The following is a 22,848-nucleotide window of genomic DNA, read 5'->3' as shown; positions in this document are numbered from 1 at the left end:
ATTCTAAATATTTTTAATGTTTTATATAACAAAATTGAAAATTTTAATATTCTTCTTAATTGTTTAACTTTAATTTTAAGAAATATATTAAAACTAATTTAAATAATACTATAAATAAGTAGTACAATAAAAAATAAGTAATATAATATAACAAAATATATTATATATTAATGTAATATAATATTTTATAATTTAAGATTGTATTCTTAATCTTTACTCCTTGAAAAAATTTTAAAATATATAAATATAAAAATTATGTTAATTATATTTGGATATATTTTTTTCGATATTTTGATGAATATTATTTTCATTAAATTGGATTAAAAATGAAAAGTGAAAGTTAAAAGTTAAAATGTATTTATAGATAATAATATTTCATCATTTAGAATTCAGCTTATTTATATTTTAAATAATTAAATCATAAAATTTAAAATATATTTAGAATAATAATACATATATAATTTTACAATTTAGTACAGAAATAATTAATTTTACAAAATATTTAATATTAAAAATTATGAAATATTTTTTTCAATTATATATCCAAATTTAATTATCAAAGAAATATTTTTTATATATAAAATATTATAACTATTTTATATATAAAATAATATACAAAATAATTACACACAATTAAGGAAATAAAATTTAATAAGATTTATAAATATCATAAAATTATATAGGTCATGAAAAAATTTCAAATTAATTAAACAAAATGCAGCATTAATTCATTATATCATTTTTTTCATTTTTTATTAAATAATGATATTTTAAAAATTAATTTTAAATATGCTGTAATTCATAATATAATTATAGTATACTATTAATTAGATATTTTAAATCAAAGTTTATCTGTAATGGCTACTTCTGTTATAAAATAAAAATAATTTAGACATATTTAAAATATTATACAATATTTTTTTCCTTATTTTTTTCACATAATTTTTTTTTTTCAATGAATATTACAATATTTCAAATGTTTTAAATCTTTTTATCTGTTATACTTATTTAATAAATATAAATTAAATAAACAAATAAAACGATCCTTATTTTTTACTGTGGATACATTTTCAAAATAGCAACACAGATTTCTATTGGATCTGTTTCAAATGGATGAATTAGCATAGCAGTTCTCACATGTTCTTCAGGGAAAATATTTGCTAAATGATAATGTATTTTTGTTCTGGTATCAAGGAATTCTCTTAATACATCTGATGGCATAGCCGAATATAAAGGAGATGTAACGATATTTAATTGTGGATCTGAAGCACCTAATCGTTGATTTGATCCAGATGGTAAAGACATACTTGAATTATTTGATAACCAAGCTTGATAAGAATCGGGTGCTGAAGCAATACGTGTTACATGCTGATGACATTGTCCTTCAGAATGTTCCCAACTAAACAATAAATATTTTTTAAATATAATATAACTTTTTATTCAATTATGAATTATAATTCTAATTACTGATTTAATGTAAATGATTTTTTTTATTTATCATATCTATTTAATAAAATATAATATTTATTATATTTAAATTTTGAAATCAATATTTTTAATGTAAAAATAATGAAAGGAAGACTTACTTCAAACCAACCCTATATGCTGATTCATTACTAGAATGTCTAGTTAAAGCTCTATGCTGTACTGTAGATGTTATTTTAGTTTGCTGTGATAATGAATTTGTTTGAGATGCTTGTTGATATTGCCTCAGTTGATGAAGTCGAGGATCGAAAACGGGATTCAAAGTCAATTGTCTTTGTAGCTTTTTATGTTTATTTTGCGATTCTCCTTCTAACTTATTCAATCTTCCTACTGACCAACCAGAAGAATGATAAGCTATTTAAAAAAGTTGTTATAATTATGTTTCAATAGCAGTAAAAAATACATAAAATAAAATGTAAAGCATAAAAAAAATCTTTAAATAAATACTTTTTTAAGTAAAAAAATAATATAAATTTACCTTGAGAACTCATAGTAGAAGATACTTGTGATCCTTGCATTGAAGAATTTATTGGTTGATCAAGTGTGACATTTTCTGCGGATTTACTTTTTATAACTGAAGATAATGATTGAGTACTAGCAGTTACTGTAGATTTGGTTTTACAAAGTGGTTGATGCTGAAATACATTTATTAATGTATTACTTGATAAAAAAACATTTAAATTTGAATCTCTTACTTGAAGTTGTTTTTGTACATGTTCTACTAGTTTTTCTGTGACTGATTTTTGAGGATGAGGACCTCTTTCTGGATGGCGAAATTTACATTTATTACCATACGTACATTTCTACAATTAAAAAAATTATTTTTCATTATACTTTATCATTAACAATAATTGTTATTTTTAATAAAGATTTTGGCTATAATTCTATGAATGACGAATCGAAATGAACTTAGTGAGTTTCATAGAGATAAAAAATGGACAAAATATAAAATTTCAATTTTGACAATTCATACATTTATAAAGATACAAATTTTCACATATAATAGATATTCATTTCTATTTTTTAATAATTTGTATTTTTTGAAAGCATGAATTGTTTTTGAAATTTTATATTCTGAATTCACTATATATTCCTATAACACTCACAAAGTCTCACCTCAATTGAAATCAATCATTTCAATTTTTCAAATTTATTGAATTAATTATTATTTAAATAATTTAATGAAACACACTTTTGCATATGGACAAGGTGGTGCTGGATCAGACTTTTTAGGAAAAATTCTCAAAAAATTATCTAAAGTTGGACCACTTCTACCCAATGGATCATCTGGTGGCATAAAACGATCATTTACAAAAGTATACATTAAAATTCTTTCTTCTACAACTTTTCGAAACTCTGGATTTTCCTGTGCTAAATCTCTATAATTATCATTGCTAACAACAATGCCATCAATTTCTGCTGCAAGTTTCAAAATATAGCGATCATCATAACAAACCATTCTTTTGCCACCAACTAATCTGCAATTAAAAATTATGAACTAATATTAATAATAATATTAATAATTAGGAGAATATGTATAATAAATTACTTAAAATTTACATTAATGAATTATATTTATGTACAAACCTAGATGGAGTAAAAACTAATAAACGATCCCTTTCTAATTCTCCTAAAATTTCTTGATCTGCGATTGGATTATCAATCCTAGAAGTTTCCTTTCTCCATTTAGGCACAAATACAGTGATTTCTTTATGTCCTCTTGATTTAAACCAATCTACACAAATCTTGATTCCTCTACATGAAAATATTTCTTTGTTTCCATGACTCATTGCCACATTACTTCCATCGATTACAACAGATCTGAGACTACATCCACTATTTTCAGTAGTTGTTAAATCAGAATCTACAACACTATCAGATTCTTCTGGAGTATCAACTGATTTTTGAGAACAGCTAGCACCCAATTTTATCAATTCAGCTAATAGTTCATTTTGTTCTGGATCTGGACCTAATTTTTCCAGTGCAGTTTGAACTAAACGTTCTGTGTAACCAAGTTTTAAGGCGAATTCTACTCTAGCTGTGTATCCTAAAAAAATAAATATTTAATATTTTTAATAGATTTATTGATTTTCTATAAAAAATTAATATTAAATAATTTTTTAATGTAATCAAAGATATGTTCAGATAGATTTTAATTCAGAAATTAAGTTAAGTTTCAAATGTTTTCTAAAATTATGAATAAAATAAATATATGAAAATAATTTAAAATTTATTTATGAAAATAAAATAAAAATAACAAAAATAATAATAAAAATAATGATTTATTTTTCTCCTGATATTATATCTATATAACTTTATTCTGAATAATTTTTATTGAATTCTATATATGCATAAAATATTATTTAGTATTCAGATAATAATAATTTAATAATAATTTGTAAATTGAAATCTTCAATCTTTGTTTTTATATAAGATATTTGTTCTAATACTTAAAATTTTGATAAGTACTTGTCTATGTGGAGATTACATTAGAAAAAATATATATAATTATATAATTTTCAAGTTGTTATTTTCTTAATAATAACGCCATAAATTAAAAATAAATATATTATATTAATATTAATAACATAATATAAATAAAATATTTAATAAATGAGTATAAGCTAAGATTATTTAATCAAGTTAATTAAATTAATTAAAATCATGCATATTTATTCCATATATTTATCAAACATAAAAACTCTAAATTTAATGTAAAAAATAATGAAGACTAATCTATTTTAAAAATATATCAAAGAAATAAAAAAACAGATATCAACAAAGCATGTAGATATATAACAACAAAATCTTGAAAAAATAATTTAGATCGAAAGTATTAGTATATTTAACAAAAAAAAGGATTAACAAATTGGTTAAAAGATTGATAGTTAGGAGGAGAATATTTGATTTGAATAAATTGGAAATGTGCCTTTTTAAAACGGGTAATAAATAAAAGAAGCAGGTGAATGAGGACAACTCACCAAGGAGAGTAGTAAGAAACCCGACCTCGAATAGACTCAAATATCTATGATGGCCTGTCACATAAAGAAGCTTAGGATCTTCGGTTGAAACACACGAAGCATCAGTGCCAGGAGGGGAGGAATTCCTAAAATGTTAGAGAAATTTGTGATAGGTATGTGCACGATGTCATGAAAAAAGTTTAAAGATGATTTTAAAGTGCATGGTTTCAAAATTACATGTAAAGAAAGGTTTAAGGATAAATGATGATATATTTTTTCAAAGGAAAGCATAAATTTAAGATTTAAATAGATTAGCCATTCATAAAAAATCCTATAATTATCTCCACATAGGTGAGTACACAATACACAAAACTTTTTGAAATAAAGTTTTTTTAAATAATTAAAGGATATTAAATTTAATAATAATTGTTAAAACTATTGAAGATATAATATACATAATATAAAGTTAAATTTATTAAACCATTACTAGTAGGAATTCATTACATTATACTGCCATTAATAAAGTAAGAAATTTTTATACATTTAGTTAGTTAAAGAAAAATTATTTTTATAAGAAATCATATACCTGGACTTTGAGTAGGTGGACTTCCTTGTATTGTAACATATTCTGCAAATTCAGCAGCCAATGTATCCGAGGCGGTCCTGGACACATCTGAATGATTCGAAGTAGATACCTATGATTTGAAATTAAATTATTAATGATTAAAATGTTCGCTGAATTATTAAAACATTTAAACTTTAGATACATATAATAATATTATTTCATATTGTTATAAAAGTTTTTTACAAAAAAAAAACTTTTGCCAGCATAAAAAATGAATCGATTATGAATTAAAATTGTATTATATTTTCTATGAAATATTGTTATAAATATGTATAAAAAATAATCTACATACGTCAAGAAACTTGATGTATAAAAAAAAAAATGGAAATTGAAAATTTATGAACAAATCTGATAAGAAAGTCAATATAGATGAAATAAACAAGAAATCGAGATATTGAAAAATTTTACACATAAATTTTTTAATAAAAAACAAATTTACAAATTACATTATCTTTATTATAATAAAAAAGATTCATAGATTGAATACTTGAATAAATACCTGCAATTCTTGTGAATGAATATCTGTAGATCCAATTGGATCTTCAGCTTCGTAGTCGCTGTCGTAAGAAGAGTCTTCAGCGTCAGCAATACTTTCAGTTTCGAGAACAATACAATCTACGTATTTCTAAAAGCAATGTAAAAATTAATAGTAATAAATAATGATTAATATTAATAATATCAATAAATAAATAGTGATAAATATTAATAAGAATTTTTCAATAAAAAATATATTTCATAAATTATTATTTAAATTCATTTCTTTTATTAGTTATAATTTTTCATTAATAATAAAATTAATATACATAATGATGATTATTAATTGTTTAAATTCAATATAGATGAACTATATTATATTATATTATATTATATTATATTATATATTATATCATAATTATATTATACAAATATATCGATGCATAACTCGATAATATATAATTAAAATAATTAAGGATATTAAGTTCCAATTATTTTCTACTTTCGATTCGTTTGATTCAAAAATCAAAAATTAATGGAAAAGATATTTTTATCAATTAATTGACGGTGTCATTAGTCTGCATTGCCTGTGAATTCTGGCGAATATGAAGATATGCAGATATTTATTTATGATTTTCAATAATGATTTTATAATGCTATATTTGTTATAATATATATAAAATAAATTTTTATTATTTCTTATTTATTTTTTTAATAAAAAATTTATATTTATATTTATAAGGATTTTGTCTTATATAATTAAAAAAGTACAACGATATACAATATTAATGATATCATATATTTTATTTCATATATTTATCATTACATTAAGTTTCGATAGTACTAATATATCTGAAATGATATATATGATATGATATATATTTTTCGTTTTAAAAATTTTAAAGCTCTCTTAATATTTATTATATTTTTCCTATTATTTAGCTACTTATATTTACTATTATTGGTTTGCTTAGATATAAATATTTCTACTGCAAATTAAATTGTTTATAAATCTTATCCGTACATTTTATTTTTATCTTGATATCTATCTTTTAAAGGTGTGCTAAATGTTACTTAACATTCCTATATATTTCTTGTTTTGAACTTCTAGTGGTGAAATGCATATGGAGGCCACATGTATATGCTATATACTTGTACTAAAGCAATCATCACTTTACGATTACATATACATTTTTGTGTGTGTCATTGTCCTCAAAACAATTCTCAAGATAAATCAATATAATGAACTTAATAAAATAACTATGTATTTATCAAAACTTAAAATACCAATTTAACAATACATTTTACAAATAAAATTGTAAAATATCACTTCTAACTTCTACGACTTAAATATATTAGATTGTATTCATTTTCAAAGTAAATTAAATAAAAATATTGATATTATAGTTTTTAAGATTTCATCTACTATCTGTGAGAATATTAAAATTGAAATGTATTTTTTTTTTAAGAATGATAGATCTTTGTTTTTAAACTTGCTTTAAATGAGCAAAAATTTTGCAAATTTTCTTTTTTTAATTTATATTTGAAAATTTCAGTTGAATATCTTTGCTTTTTATATCTAAAAATCCAAGTTCGGTTTAATTAAGATTTCATAAGATTAAATATATAATCTTAATCATATCATAAATATATTAAATAGTTCTATTTAAAGTTAATAAAATTTTATTAATTTTTCATTTATTTATCTTTCTAAATATTTAAATTGATATTTATTAAATTAAATAAAAAAATAAATTTTCTCATAATAAAATAATAAATTATAATAGAATTAAAAAAAAACTCATTATCTTTTCAAATATGGAAAAAATAAATAGACATCTCATTAAAAAAGAACATCCATTTACATAAAATAAGAATTTTCGAATTAAATAATTGTTTTTGTAAATAACTATCAATTATATTAACTTTAATAACAACTACTAGTTCTCTGTTATACATATGAACCTATTCAAAAAATTATGTCGTGCATTATTAAATATAATCTTGTTAAAACGAAGAATGAAATTATTTTAACAAAATTTACTTTTTTCTTTTTATATAAATATATCCTTTAAATATATCACAAGTACATTTATATTAAAATAAAGGATATTATTTTTATTTTCTATCTTTTTCATTAAGAAAAAATAAAAATTATAAAAATTTCTTTTCAACAGAAGTGATGACTCATCGTTAATCGACTTAAGCGTTGAGCGACAATAGCTTTCTTCTTTCGTTCGCTTGCATTCACTATATTTATGTTACCAACTTAAACTGAAGTTAGAAAATATTTGAAATTAACACTTATTTATAACAAATATTTATTAATATAGAGTTCACAAATTGAAACAACATACATCATTATTGTATGTTAAGATATAATGAAGAAATAAGAATTATGCGATTACTTTTTAATTATGAAAAAATGCCTTCAATTATTCAGATTAACTGATTAAAAAAAAAAAAATTAAAATAGATACTGTTTAAAATAAAAAGTAAAATAATTACAAAAGATTAAAACAAAAATTCAGTAAAAAAAATTATTAATTAAATTTAAATTTTAATAAATTATGAATTGAATATAATTTTTATTTATCATTAAATCATAAATAATATAAAAAAAATTTTTGATTTTATATTTATCTATACCTATTGTATTATAAATTTTGATAATTCTATAATATTTTTCGAAGAATAAATTGTTCAATCGTAATTTTGGTTTTCTTTATTTCTCTATATATGGTATGTGAGCTTTTATATAAATTTCATTTATAATAGATATTTATATAAATTTTGCTATCATATTCTATAATTAAAAATAATAAAATAATATCATTTCATATTATAATTTCATATCGTATTTATTTTATTTACTTACTTTGTATCCAATCAACCATAATTGAGATAATTATTAATAAAACATCAATTATCTTTAAAATAATATTTTCAAATCTATGAATTTCAACATAAAATTAATTAACTGAATGAAGTTATTCAAATAATCTGTAAGTTATATAAACAAAAATTCAAATATTTAAATATTAAATTCGATCTATGATATCGAATTTACGTAAAAAAAAAACGCAACTTCTGATTGAAGCAATAATAAGATAATATATATTATTGTTATTAATATATTTGTTTATTTATTATTAATATGTTTTTATAAATGTAATCAAATTGTAAAAATTCTTTATTCGCAATATGACATAATTAAGGAAATATTTAGGCTTTGTTTAACAGCTATATTTATTTCTGGTATAAGAAAATTTGAATAAAAAATACAAAGCAAAATAAATAGATAATGAAGTTATATATTAACATGTTTTCTATTTTTCATTGATATTTACCATTTTCAAACAAGCAATAAATACATAGTAAAATAGAAAAGTGGAGAAATATTCGATAACAAATTTGACAACTTTTTTTTTAAAAAAATATATAATAAAAAGTTGAATTATAGTTTAATACATATAATGTATAGTCACCATTTAAATTATTTTTGTAGTTTTTAATTAAAAAAATTCAAATATATAAATTTGTATTTCTATTTTACTATATATTACTATATAATATATATAATTATAAAAAATTTTCAATTATTTAAAATTATATCCCAAAAAAACAATTTTTATAATTATTTTGAAATAAATTATTGAAAATTTAAAAAAAAAGTTATATCAATTTCTTCATTATTTCAATTTAGGTCATGTGGTCATACATGACACTGTTACTTATAAAATAATAGAACAGAAAGAGTATAACATTAATTAAAAAAAAACATGCAATAAAAGATTATTAGTTAAAAACTTTATCAAATGATAAAAAATAAAAAATATTTTATTTTAAATTAAATTATTTTTTACAAAATAAATCAATCATATAAATACTTTAATAAATAAATATAAAAAAACAAATACTTTAATAAATATTAATAAGAATAAATAACAAAATATTTGTTTTGCGTTCTTTAACGCTGTTTTATGAAGTTTTATTAATGTTATGAAAAATATATTGTAGTTTAGAATTTTCTTTAATTTCACGTGTGCGTTCATACATACACATGCGCATATAATACAGTCAAAACCATTACTATCTATATCTAATCTAAATTGTCACGTTTAAAAATACAACAAAACAAATGAAGAAATCATAAACGACAAATTTCTGATATTACAATTTCTAATTTTTACAAAATATATATATAGCCACATCTAAATTTATATATTAAAATTCAAAAAAACGAAAGTATTTTCTAAAAGAATTTACCTTTCCGGCGACGGTCATATCTCCTTCTACGAATCGTAATCGATCGTATCCTTTCGCGTCCAAAGACCTTCTCGAATCCGTACAAACACTATTATGTACACAAATCATACACACGACTGCGCGCGCGCACACAACGTAAAGCACGAAAGGAAGAAAGATGGAAAGAATAAGTAACTTTCACAAATACATTCCAGGCTTTGATTAAAAAGTGTCGATTTGAACTTAATTCTTTTAATAACGGTAATAGTAATTTATAATATTCTATAGAAAGAATTTTAAATAAAAAGAAATAAGAAAGTCTAAAACACGCTTCCGGGATATTCCGTTAGATCCTGGAACGGTATCGATGTGCAGAAGAAAGCAGGACAAACTCACGACTACTCGCGGCGACGGCCGGTCAGTGAATGGAGCAAGCGAGAGCTACGACGTCATTACCTCCCTTCTTCCCCCCATTACTCATGGTCTCCGAGCAATGTCGTCACATGCAGCGATAGCCACGAAACTACGAACAAAGTGAACTAGTATCAATAAGTTTATGAATAAATGAATAATGTACAAATGTTACAAACTAGTATGTATCCTTTAAAATAAACTTAAAATGACAATTTTAATATTACTAATTTTTTAGATTTATTTTTATTTTACAACTTACGAAATGCAGTATGATTTCATCTTTACTTTGTAACCTTTAATAGACATTTTTCATTATTAATGTAAGAGTGAAATAAATAATATCTATATATATATAAATATATGAGATAATCAAAATTATTATAATTATAATTATATTTGCATATGTAATTATATATTTTATATATTAACAATAAATTGAACTATTAATATTAATTATATGATCTATGATAATTTGTTACAGGTTTTATTATTTTTATATTTTATTTTTATATGAAAGTTAAAAATAAAATACCTAGTATTAAATTATAAAAGAATTTTAGCCTTAGGTTGTAATTTTGTAACTAAAGGATTATTACCCTAGGTTAAAAAAAAAATTCTGATTGCATAATCGGACCAAGATATGCTATTGTTCTTATTGTAATGTCGAATCGAGATATGATTATTTATCTTTCATTATGACCAGAAAAAAAGATAGTCGTTCTCGATTGAAATCAAGACAATGATTTGTTCTTCGTCTTGAATCGTAGATAATGACTGAGAAATGAAATTGTTATATTTTTTGGTTATAACATCGGACTTAAATAGTTATTGCTTATCTTGAATTGTAACTTGAAAAGAAGATCACTGTCCTTCGATTATGTCGATTGCATAATCGAATTAAGACATAATTGTAGTTTATCTTGAATCGTAGAGTATTAGATCATGATCGTATTAAGTTAAAATATGGTTGCTGTCTGTCTTAAAATTTTTATTTTTAATTTTAAATCGTTAAATTACACAATCATTCATATACAGTTTTCATTATTTTTCTAAAAATGTTAGTTTATAAAATATATACTAATAATTAGCATACATTATATATAATTTATATAATATATAATATATAATTATATATAATTAACATATATAATTAATTATGTAGAAACAAAATTAATTTAAAAAATTATTGAATTGAATTTATATTTTTAAAACATATTTATGTATGTGCAAATTAAATAATTAAATTAATAAAAGGAATATTAATATATTTTAAGTTTATTTATTAATCTACTTATTGATTTACATCTGTTTGAATAATTTTTTATGTAAATTTTTTAATTATAAATTGTAATAAATATTATTTGAAAACATACAATAGCTTAAAAAAAAGATTTACAAATACCATAAGTGCACAGTGCACATTAGGATAAATAACAAATTTTTAAATAGCATTTTATTAAAATATATTTTATTAATATTTTCATATTGATTATTATGCAACAAATAAATTAAAATATATTCATTTTGATATTAAAAACAAATTTATGACTGATCTTAATTAGTAATATACACTAAATTGATCATTTTTTATGCTTCTTTTAATAAATAAAAATATTTTCAAATTATAAAATTTGTTAATATATAAATATTAAATTGAAGTGGTGGTTTTTTTATTTTAACAAACACTGTGCATCATTAAAATTTGTAACTCTTTTTTGATATCTTACATATAAGAAATATATTTATAAATTGTTTATAATGGAGTTACAACATCATGCATAGCATATCGCCATGTCCATGCTCTCGCAATTTCATCAAATTTTTCACGATCGTTCATGTACATTTCACCCAATTCTGGCTCCATACAAACCTATTATATTATATTATTATATTATTATTATTAATTATTATGCATATTTATTTATTAATATTTATTTATTAATACTATATATTGAATTATGTTTTAAGTCTCATACAATTAAAAGTTCATACAATTAATTAGAAACATAAATTGATTAATTATAGATTATTATATATTTACAAATATATTTAATTATTATTTACTATATTACCTGGCAATAAGGATCCGTAAGCAAACTTTGAACACTGATTAATACTTTTGAAATTGTTAATGCTAATGACCAATTATGATGTATTGAGTCTATACCAACATCACCATGTCTAGAAACATTTGGATGAAGTATTTTTGTGAGGAATCTTACTATTGGTGGATATAAAGGATAACTGTAAAAATTAATATATTTCTTTAATCAATTTTAAAAAATTTCTTATAATAGAAATTTAATTACTATCAATTATGATAATTTAAATATATAATTAGAGAATTATATTTATACATACCTGCATGGTACTTGTAGATAAAGATAAAATAAACCTCCTTCATATGGACTTCCTACAGGCCCAGTTATAGTAGCTTGCCAATGACAACACATTTGATCTAAAGGAGTTGCTTCAATACCTTCAGGAGGATCTATTCTTAAACTTTTAAGTTCACTATGTAATCGATTTTTTCTCCATGAGTTTTCTTGAATTCTTGGTGATCGCGATCTCAAACAGGTTTGTGCTAAACATGTTCTGCAAGGTGCTGAAGAAGCCAAAAAATCATAGACTTTATACCAATTTTTAACATTTCCAATAGGTTTGTATAAAGGCCATCGTAATTTAACATTTTGTTGCCATTGTTGCGATGTTACATGCGTCGATAATAAACCACACCATCTACGGCAAACATTTGCAGCTGACCAAAGACTAACATCATCCAAATGTGAAAAAACAACTAATAACACTTCAGGTGGTAATCTTTCCATTAAACCTAATTCTGAAATAGGTTCATGTTCAACATGTTTATAATTTGTTAACATTTCTAATCGCTCAGATAAATTATATGATCTTGACATTTCTCCCATATTATTTTTATAATTCCAATGATAATGTGGACGATTTTCTACTTCTTTAACTTTCTTGATTGGAATCTTATTACGTAATTCTCCATCTGCCATAGATTCACAATTAAAAGTGGAAACTTTTTCTTTATAATTTTCATGATGAGTATCATTATTTCCATTATTTATATTTTGCATATTATTAGAATCCATGTTATGTGAAAGCTGTACATTTTGTGATACAATTGTATTCTTAAAACTATATGTATTTATACCATGATGTATTTTTTGCATAACTAAAATATTTTCATTTTTTAAAGTAGAACATTGTGCTATGTGACAGTTTATATTGGGAATATTAGGTACATTTAATACATTTGAAATTGCATTTTGTGGAGAATTTTGTTGCTGTTGACTAGCTCTTCTTTCATGATTATAATAAAGTTCTGTTGGTTCATCATTTCCTGAATCTTCATCATCTGTTTTCTAAATAAAAAAAATCAGAAAATATTGATATATGAAATATATTTTTAATTTTATTTCACTTTTTTTTATTAAACTTCATTTACTCATATAAAATATAAATTTTTACCAAGAATTAGTTATATAAATACTTATATAAATACAAATTAATATTAAAAATTTAAAAATTAATATAATAATCATATTAAAAAATAATATGACAATAATGAAATTTATGATAATAATTGTTACTTTATATAAAATATTAAAAAGCGAATTAAAAAAGATAAATATTTTTAAGAAGATATAGCCAAGATAATTGAAAACAAAGAAACATTTGTTACAAAAATACAATATATAATCAAAATTAACAATTAAAATATTAAAATATAAAATTATATATTATATAATATCAATATTTTGAAATTAAAATATATAAAAAAAATGTGATACCAATAAATAGTAAATTTAAGACGATCAAGCAAAAATATATAATAAAGTCTCAAGTTTAAATTCTTACCTTCAAAAACATTGATTTAAATAAATCTAAACAAATATTTACTAATTTTTGAATCCAATGTAATAATGAATTCTAATCTTAATTGTTCCATTGTTAAACATAATGTTGAAATAAATACTAATTCTAATTATTCTGAAATTGCATTATTCAAATGAAGGAGTTAGATATTATTATATTATATAATATAATATTTGAATAAATGAAGTTTTATTATACATTATATATGAAATATATAAAATATATATATATGAAAATAACTTACTTCACTGAAAATAGGAACTTGTAAAAAACCAATATCATTAGGAAATAAAAATGCATGACATGTTGAACAAACAGGTTCTTCAAAACATGGTCCATAATATCCATTACAAAAACAACAAGTTATTGTCTAAAAGAAATATATAAATTAAAATATTTATATATAAAGATTTATATATAATATTTTATATAAATATTTCTTATATCAAATATTTTATAACATATAATATAATTTAAAAAATAAACGAAATGTCTTCTATAAATTTAAAACATTCTATAATTAATAATATTTCTTGAAAGATTTTTTTGCAATTATTTCAAATTTTTTTTAATATATTACATAAGTTATAAACTAAAATGTGATAATCTATTATAAAATCATTCTTCTTATTATTATAATTAATATTATAATTAAATAATATTAAAGACATTTTTTTATTCTAAATTACTTTTGTATTACATAAAATGGTTCATTTATTATCATCTTAATTTATATTATTATTATATCATTCAAAAATGTTTCAAATAAATATTAAATATTTTTATAATTATTTTTTATAATCATAAATATTATATTACAAAATTTATATTTATTAAAATTTTTTAAAAATTTTTTGCAATATTTTATATATAAAAATAATAATATAATTTTATATATAATTTTATAATAATTTTATAATAAAATAAAAATATAATGTAAATTTAAATACATATTTCAATTATTTAATTAATATTTAAATAATTACAATAATTACAATATTAAAATTTTATTATTCGAAAATATTTAATATTAAATAATAACATTGAATACTATATAAATACAATTATAAATACAAAAATTTAAATACATCCCTTTAATGTTTGTAAAACTTACCGAAAAATGAAATTCAGGACAAGGTACATATTCAATAGGCTCTGCAAATTCTTCTTCTAAATTTAAGTTTTCATTATAAGTATTTTCTTGATGTATCTTTTCTTTGCTTAGATGCGAAGAACAACCAACTACTTTATCACCAGCCATATTTGAATCATAACAAATATTTTTCTACAATAATTTATTAGGTTATCCAAATTATACGTATTCAGAAATATGTATATACATATACATTATTTGATCTTATTATATATATTAATATTATATTTTTAATATTTGTAATTACTTTAAATATTAGGAAAAGCAATAACACTATTTTATTATTTGTTTTAACAAAATTTGTAAATATAAGAATAGCAAAATAGCTATAGTTTTGACTATCTTCAATGTTTAGAAGTATAATCGAATGATATATGTACACATATATATTATACCAACATAAATACATAAATTTATTATTTTATTAACATAAATATTACATATATAAATATAATTATATTTTATTTAATCTTTATTATTTATTTCGCATATAACATTTAAAAAAATTATTTTTTTGGTAAAAATTTTTTTCTTTATTTTTTGGTAAAAAATTGTTTTTATTTTTTGTTATTATTATAAATTACTTTACATATTCTAAATTAAAATTTATAGGATTATTAATTTATAAAAAAATAAAATTATTTTAGAAATGTCAAATTATTTTATTAATATAAATATATTCTTTTCTTATTAATAACTATAAAAATACTTAAAGATGTGATTCAAATGATTTTTGTACTAATCTTTATAATATGAATGAATTTTGAAAAAAAAAAAATATATATATATTTCTGAAAATTTAGTTCATACATAAAAATTAATTAAACAAATATTTTAAATGTAATTGATATTATAATAAATATATATAAACCGATATAAAAATTTTATATATAATTTAAAAAGATATTAATTAATTGTGAATATTTTCTAAAATCAAAAAATAAAATTTATATATTATAAAATACAATTTATAAATTCATCTTTATTAATATTTATTTATTATATACTTGTTTAATAAAAAATATTTTATAAATAATGATTTTATGTATTTTATGTATTTTAAATATCATATAATACAATTTATTTGAACGTATTATTTCAAAAGGTTATAAATAACAAATAATTTTTTTTTATTCCAATTTTTACTATTATTTAATGTTTTTTTATTATCCTTATTATATATTTATTATAAATATTGTTTTCTTTATTTATGTTGATTTGTATAAAAATAAATTTTATATTTTACTTTATATTTATAAGAGTTTTATAACATTAGATATATTTTTCAGAGTTTATAGTATTCAATAAATTTTTATTTAACTATATTCTAATCAACATTAAATTCACAAATCATAAGTAATTGACAACTTAAAGATTTATTCGTGATTGGTGAAATATTTTCATTGGTTGGATACTAGACTTTTGTCATGTGATCATTTCCTATTTATGTTAATATCAGTGATACTGTCTCGAAATCTTGTGGCAAAACAATAACAAACTGTGTTTTACGATTGGATCGTATGAATTTTCGGTGCATAACTAAAAAAAATAGTGTAAAAGTAAATAACAATATATATTTTTTGTTTGTAATATCTTTTATCAAAGCTGGAAAAAAGTTAAATTTACAAGACATCAAATTCAGTAAATATTTTGAGCCAATGTTGTTGGCTAAGAAAAATATTTGCTGACGAAAGTCATGGTCGTTTCATTTGAGGGCGGTGAATGTACTATGTAATCGTATGATTGAAGATTGTTATTAATTTGCAATATCACAAAGTATGAAAACGGATGAATCCTTATATTAGGATTTTATTAATTACCTGAACTATCAATTTTGAATCCGTAAACATATACGGATTCCAATTTATTTTTGTTCTTTTTGGACTTATGCAAATTGAATTTAACTATCAAGTATATTTTATTGTTAAAAAATTTAGATTTTAAAAGTTATATTTTAAATTATTATAAAGAATAGAATATTTGAAAAAAAAAAGAAATTGGTAAGTTTGTTATATTAAATATTAAATAATCTAAATTGTACTTTTTTGAAATAAATCTTATTAAAAGTTTACTTTTTAATTTAATTAATTCAAGATTTATATTAATGGGAGAATCTGGATACATTGAATTATTTTCGAAAATCAAAGCTAGCCCAATGGATGGAATAATAAAGCAAGAACCAAATCAAGAAATGGGTCCATCTTCAGCATCAGTACCAATACCAGGAGGACATAGAAGTACCAGAGGTGTATATGAACAATTTTCACCATCTCCATTGACATCAATATGGCCCAATAGATCGGATCATATAGAATCACCATTTAAAGTAGATTCTGATCAGTTAGATGATTTTTTTAAAACAGAGAAATGGGAAGATGATGACATATTACAAGTGGATAAAGCAGATCTTATTCAAGGACCTACACTTGCTGAATTAAATGCAAATGATGATACACTTCTTGGTGATTTAAATTTTGATGATTTACTTTTGCCAGAAGAAAGAATTCAACCATTTAAAATGGATGTTAATGTAGTTCAATCAGTTGCCCCATTATTTAATGATAACAATGTTGGATTTGCTCCAAGTAGTTTTCCACAGTCTGGTTCAACATATCGTAATATTCCAACATATATAAATACACATGGATTCAATTTAAATATAAATATCAATGTTGCAGATAATTTAGAAACAATTAGTCCTAATACTTTTCCAAGTCCAGGAACCAGTAACATTGCAGGTTTATATATAATTTTTCACTTTTATATTTCTATATTTGATAATTAATATTAACTTTTTTATTGATTTAAATATATAGTGAAAAAATTAAATAATTTTTTCTTTCTAATTACAAATTATTAAACTTTACTTGAAATAAAATTAATACATCTTCAGTATTTCTAAAATTCTAAAATAATATATTTTAATATTTTAAATATTTTGAAGTTATTAATAATAAAAAAATCATTTAAAAAAATATATATGTGCACATTTTAAAAAATTTATTTTTTTTTTTTTATAGACTAATATTTGTATTTTAAAATAAGAACGATATTTTTAAGAAATATTTTTAAGAATTAATTTTAAAAAAAGTATTTTTAAATTAACTTTAAATAATTGTTTTAAAGGTAGTTCAACTGCAAGTTCTTCAACATCTCCACATCCAATTAATAAACCTAATGGACAATCTGCTCTTCATGAATTATTAATGAGACGATGTGAAAATTCTTTTGACAATACTTCCCATGGCCAAATGGATGTTGGATGCACAAATAATAAATCTAAAGTTTCTAGACTATCTATGTCTGCACCAACCAGAACAATGGGACTAGACCAAATTTGGGCTCGTAGAGAGCCACGTCCACATTTATTAAGTACTGGAAGTCTTGGTGTTGTTGAAGCAGGTTCAACAAGTAGTATAAGTACTGGAGGCGCGCTTAGTCCAGATCCATTGTATCATATTGATCATCTCAGTCATGATGAAGGTTATGAAGATAGTGATGATGATAGTGATCATTATGATGATTATAGCAGCGATAACGGTAATTTGAAATTTTTAAATAAATTATTAATAAATAATATTTTAATATTCTATTCTCTCTCTTTTAAAAATTCTTAATTTTATATATCTTTATATCAATAATATATATAAAATACAATAAAATAGATATTTGTATAGATACAGGTGGAAGTGATGGTGAAGATCAACATAATGGAAGTAGAGGAGGAGGTGGAAGTCTGGATTCAAATCGAGATAGTAAACATAATAAAAAAGAACGATATTTTTGGCAATATAATGTTCAAGCAAAAGGACCAAAAGGACAAAGATTGGTTGCAAGAACTCGTCTTGAAGATCCACATATTTTAAATGAAGCTACAGATCCTGTTTTTAGTCCTCATTGTGCACTTCGTGGAATTAAACACAGTGGAAAAGCTCGAAAAGGAGATGGAAATGATCTTACTCCAAATCCACGAAAATTATATAGTATAGGTCGCGAATTGGATAAATTATCTCGTATTATTAATGATATGACACCAGTTTCCGAGTTACCATTTACGGCAAGGCCCAAAACGCGCAAAGAAAAGAATAAACTTGCTTCGAGAGCATGTCGTTTAAAGAAGAAAGCTCAACATGAAGCAAATAAAATAAAATTACACGGCTTAGAACAAGAACACAGTTGAGTACTTATGATTATATTCATGTTAATGTATTTTTATATTTATATGCTACAACATTAATTAAAATTTAAGTTTTTTTAAAACTAAAAAAAAAAAAAAAAAAAATTTCTATTATATACATATACACATGTTAAACAATTTTTTCTAGTAAATTTCTTATGAATAAAAAAACTAATTTAGATAAATAATTATTGTTTTAGGACGATTAATTCAAGGTATATCTCAGGCCAAACAAACACTTGCAGCAAAATTAACAGAACCTAATCCTGAAAATCAAGAAGAGTTAACACGTCAAATGGAGAAATATTGTAAATTGGCTACCAGTTAGTATTTTTCTATAAATATAAATATAAATATAATTTTTGTATAAAAATTTTATTTTCTTGCATGATTTTAAGTAATATGATAAAAAAATATTTAATTATTTTCATTTTACCAATAAATTTAAATTTTACAAAATTTTAACTAATTGTTTTTAAATGTTTATTTTATATAAATAATTATTTCTTTAATTATTTTTAAATTAAATTTAAATTTGATCAATATTGAAAAGATATTATTTTTTATTGTTACAGAAATACGGATAGCAAATCATTCAACTGAATTTGTTAATAAAGTATTGGATAAAGTACGTGCTGGTGTTCCTGATGGTGGCATTGATGACTTCTAATACACAATAATTGTTTGCTAAAAATATTTATATGAGCGCATAAAAAATGCGAGGTGGAAACGATGTGTATAAAATATTAATTTCATCGTAAATCTTGAATTGAATGCTACACGTGGAAATCGAAAACCAAAAATAGAAAGTAAGAAAATATTAATAATTTGATTTTTAATATGTTTTAATCAATCAATAAACACATAACAATAGGTTATTATCAGTATCCTAATTACAAATAATTTTAACATAGATTATATTTGTATTTTATATAATAGAATGTTATTTTATGATGCTATTTACCAAGAATACAATTTTTGATTATATATTTCTTTTATATAAAATTGTATACATTGCATATTAATAGTTTTTGATTTTATCTGTGATAATTCTTTTAAATAATCAATGAGTTTTTGATAGAATATATATACTTCATATTAAAGAAGTACATAAGTTTTCAACTTTTTAGGATGTTGGTTGAATTGGAATATTTTGAAATGTACCATCGATTCTCTCTCGCCAAGGCGCTGCATTCCTATTTCCTATTTCTGCTTTTTTCTCTTTCATTATCTGTATATATCTTTGCATATGTTTTGTATGTATGTATGCGTGTGTTTGTGTATGTGCACATGAAGTAAAAAAACAATATACATTGCAATATTATTTCATATATAATATATTAAAATATAATTAAGAAAATAACAATAATAATGTAAAATATAAAGTATAAAAAAAAATCTATTCGAGTAATTTAAAATTTTGTTTTGTAGTAGTTTTTCTTTTTAACATTAAATTTAGCATTATAATAGAAAAAATATTATAATATTCAATAATTAAAAATTATATAATTAAATAATTTTTTTTGTGATATTAATATATTTTAATGATAAATTTGAAAAGTTATAGTATTGAATTTTAAATTATATATTTAATTTATAAATATAATACATATCTATTTCTACATATACATTTGTTATATAAATATAAATTTTTAAATTTTAAGCATTATTGAAAATAAATTGAATCAATAATTTTGATAAGTTCTATGATGTATAATTATTTTCTATTTTATTTTTATAGAAATTTTTGCAATATTTAAATGTGAAATAATATTGCGAATTTGAGTAAATTTTTTTTTTAATACATGTGCACATACTTGTCATCTTGTATATAAAATCTTATTATAATACATGTGATTTATTATGATCATAAGAAAAGTGATAACAAATGAAAAAAATATATTATAAATTTTATTAGTAAACGAAATAACATTTTGGATTTAATATCATATAAGTAGAATTTTGTTTCTTGATTTACAATAATAATCAGAACAAAATTTTTAACTATATTAGAGGCCATATGTACTGATAAATAAAAAATATTTCTCCAAAATTTTTAGAAAAATTATAAATTTTATTTTATATTATTTGTATATATAGTGGTTCCGAATCACCGCAATAAGCAAATTTCAAAACTTTGAATGCATGCAGCATTCTGTCATTTTAAGTTTTTTATTACTGTCATTTTTAAGTTTTTTTATCTGACAATATTCTCTTTATCTTTTACCTTATAATAAAATATTTTTTTGTTTATTCTTTCTGCAATGTATGGATTTCCTTTTTTAATCAATACATTCAGCCTCTACTATAATGAACGAGATAAAATATGGAAATGAAAAGATTAATCGAGAATACTAATTTTTAAATAATTATATAGATTATTTGTAAATATTTTTTGAATTTTTACTAACAAATTTATATTTTTTTTCTGGGTATCGTTTTACATTTGCTATAAATATTTTAATTTCATAATATATAAAATATAAAAAAATAGCCTATTTATGTCTAAGAAGCTTCCACAATATCTTATATATATAATATATATCTGTATGTATAATATATTACTTAACATAATTTTATTTTGTAGTTTTTGTAGTTTTTAAATATATGTGAATATTATACATAGTATAATAATAGTAAATATTATACAGTATATATTTTACAAAAATATTGTTATTCTTTGAATATATTATTTTAATGTTTTTATATATTTTTAAATATACAAACAACGAAACGTTTTGAATATATAACAATAATGAAATAAATTCATATGAATGTATATTTGATTCGACTTTGTTTTTGAAAAACAAATTGAATTTATATTATGATTACATATTAATTATTTTATTAACAAAATGACTTTTTTTATAAGAAAATTATATTCTTATAAAATATAAAAAATATTTTTTTTATCTTCGATTGTTTATAAGATATTATGAACATAAAATATTTCCAGATAAATTAATCATATTATATATGCATTAAAGTTATGATTTAATATTAATAAATATACATTTTTATGATTTTATTTGTTAGTATTTAAAATTAATTTTTATGTTTGAATAATTTTCCAAAGAATTATGTAATTTGTTTTATTTTTTATTAATTTTATTTTGTTTATTTATAATTATGATTTATATAAAATATTCTCTGCAATTTATATTGAAATTAATAGAAAGTTCTCAAAAATATTTCTATGATTTTTATACCAAATTAAACAATATTATGTTATAAATATAATATTTTTGCATATTATGTGATTATAATCATTTAAAGTAAATGTCAGAAGAGTAATTAATACATTTTAAGTGTTATAAGATATATATTATTAAAATTTAATTTATTCCATTAAAAGATATTTTCATTTTTCTTATGTCAAAAAATATATTTAATTTAAGAATTTATAAAT

The 22,848-nt window shown here is 20.6% G+C and overlaps 3 protein-coding genes and 1 long non-coding RNA gene across 11 annotated transcripts; 2 read left to right on the top strand and 2 right to left on the bottom strand.

Moving 5' to 3' along the window:
• Window positions 1-727: 727 nt before the first annotated feature.
• Window positions 728-10,219, bottom strand: Regnase-1 (zinc finger CCCH-type containing protein regnase 1). 4 transcript variants are annotated; one of them, XM_086905032.1, is made up of 9 exons: window positions 9,814-10,219; window positions 5,570-5,695; window positions 5,032-5,140; window positions 3,073-3,532; window positions 2,678-2,963; window positions 2,181-2,288; window positions 1,964-2,120; window positions 1,587-1,839; window positions 728-1,399 (listed from the first exon to the last, which is right to left on the bottom strand). In XM_086905032.1, the coding sequence occupies exons 1-9, from the start codon at window positions 9,919-9,921 to the stop codon at window positions 1,054-1,056; spliced, it is 1,953 nt and encodes a 650-aa protein (XP_086761158.1). In that variant the 5' UTR covers window positions 9,922-10,219; the 3' UTR covers window positions 728-1,053. The 4 variants fall into 4 exon arrangements, with proteins under 4 accessions (XP_086761158.1, XP_086761157.1, XP_012346195.3 ...); XM_086905031.1 differs by having other exon boundaries at window positions 1,587-1,815; window positions 9,814-9,948; XM_012490741.3 differs by having other exon boundaries at window positions 1,964-2,288; window positions 9,814-9,948.
• On the top strand, window positions 9,834-10,433 carry LOC147658098 (uncharacterized). The gene is made up of 2 exons (XR_015291219.1): window positions 9,834-10,053; window positions 10,143-10,433. It is a non-coding gene; the product is annotated as an uncharacterized LOC147658098 (long non-coding RNA).
• On the bottom strand, window positions 10,029-16,803 carry morgue (modifier of rpr and grim, ubiquitously expressed). 4 transcript variants are annotated; one of them, XM_086905033.1, is made up of 6 exons: window positions 15,510-16,803; window positions 15,224-15,394; window positions 14,354-14,479; window positions 12,568-13,595; window positions 12,279-12,450; window positions 10,029-10,315 (listed from the first exon to the last, which is right to left on the bottom strand). In XM_086905033.1, exons 1-6 carry the CDS (start codon window positions 15,669-15,671, stop codon window positions 10,292-10,294), a joined length of 1,683 nt encoding a protein of 560 aa, XP_086761159.1. In that variant the 5' UTR covers window positions 15,672-16,803; the 3' UTR covers window positions 10,029-10,291. The 4 variants fall into 4 exon arrangements, with proteins under 4 accessions (XP_086761159.1, XP_031774117.2, XP_031774118.1 ...); XM_031918257.2 differs by lacking the exon at window positions 10,029-10,315 and adding an exon at window positions 11,470-12,076; XM_031918258.2 differs by lacking the exons at window positions 10,029-10,315; window positions 15,510-16,803 and adding an exon at window positions 11,470-12,076 and having other exon boundaries at window positions 15,224-15,489.
• Window positions 16,694-21,492, top strand: REPTOR (repressed by TOR). 2 transcript variants are annotated; one of them, XR_015291218.1, is made up of 7 exons: window positions 16,694-17,262; window positions 17,357-18,000; window positions 18,389-18,802; window positions 18,940-19,437; window positions 19,640-19,762; window positions 20,015-20,248; window positions 20,570-21,492. XR_015291218.1 is itself a non-coding variant. In XM_003696532.4 (6 exons), the coding sequence occupies exons 2-6, from the start codon at window positions 17,367-17,369 to the stop codon at window positions 20,107-20,109; spliced, it is 1,764 nt and encodes a 587-aa protein (XP_003696580.2). In that variant the 5' UTR covers window positions 16,694-17,262; window positions 17,357-17,366; the 3' UTR covers window positions 20,110-20,464. The 2 variants fall into 2 exon arrangements, 1 of the variants encoding a protein (XP_003696580.2); XM_003696532.4 differs by lacking the exon at window positions 20,570-21,492 and having other exon boundaries at window positions 20,015-20,464.
• Window positions 21,493-22,848: the final 1,356 nt, after the last annotated feature.

Source organism: Apis florea, unplaced genomic scaffold (genome assembly GCF_048593485.1).
Source record: "Apis florea isolate Af1SG1 unplaced genomic scaffold, ASM4859348v1 contig_2350_pilon, whole genome shotgun sequence".
Classification (NCBI taxonomy): domain Eukaryota; kingdom Metazoa; phylum Arthropoda; class Insecta; order Hymenoptera; family Apidae; genus Apis; species Apis florea.
This window is presented reverse-complemented; position numbering and strand designations above follow the sequence as displayed.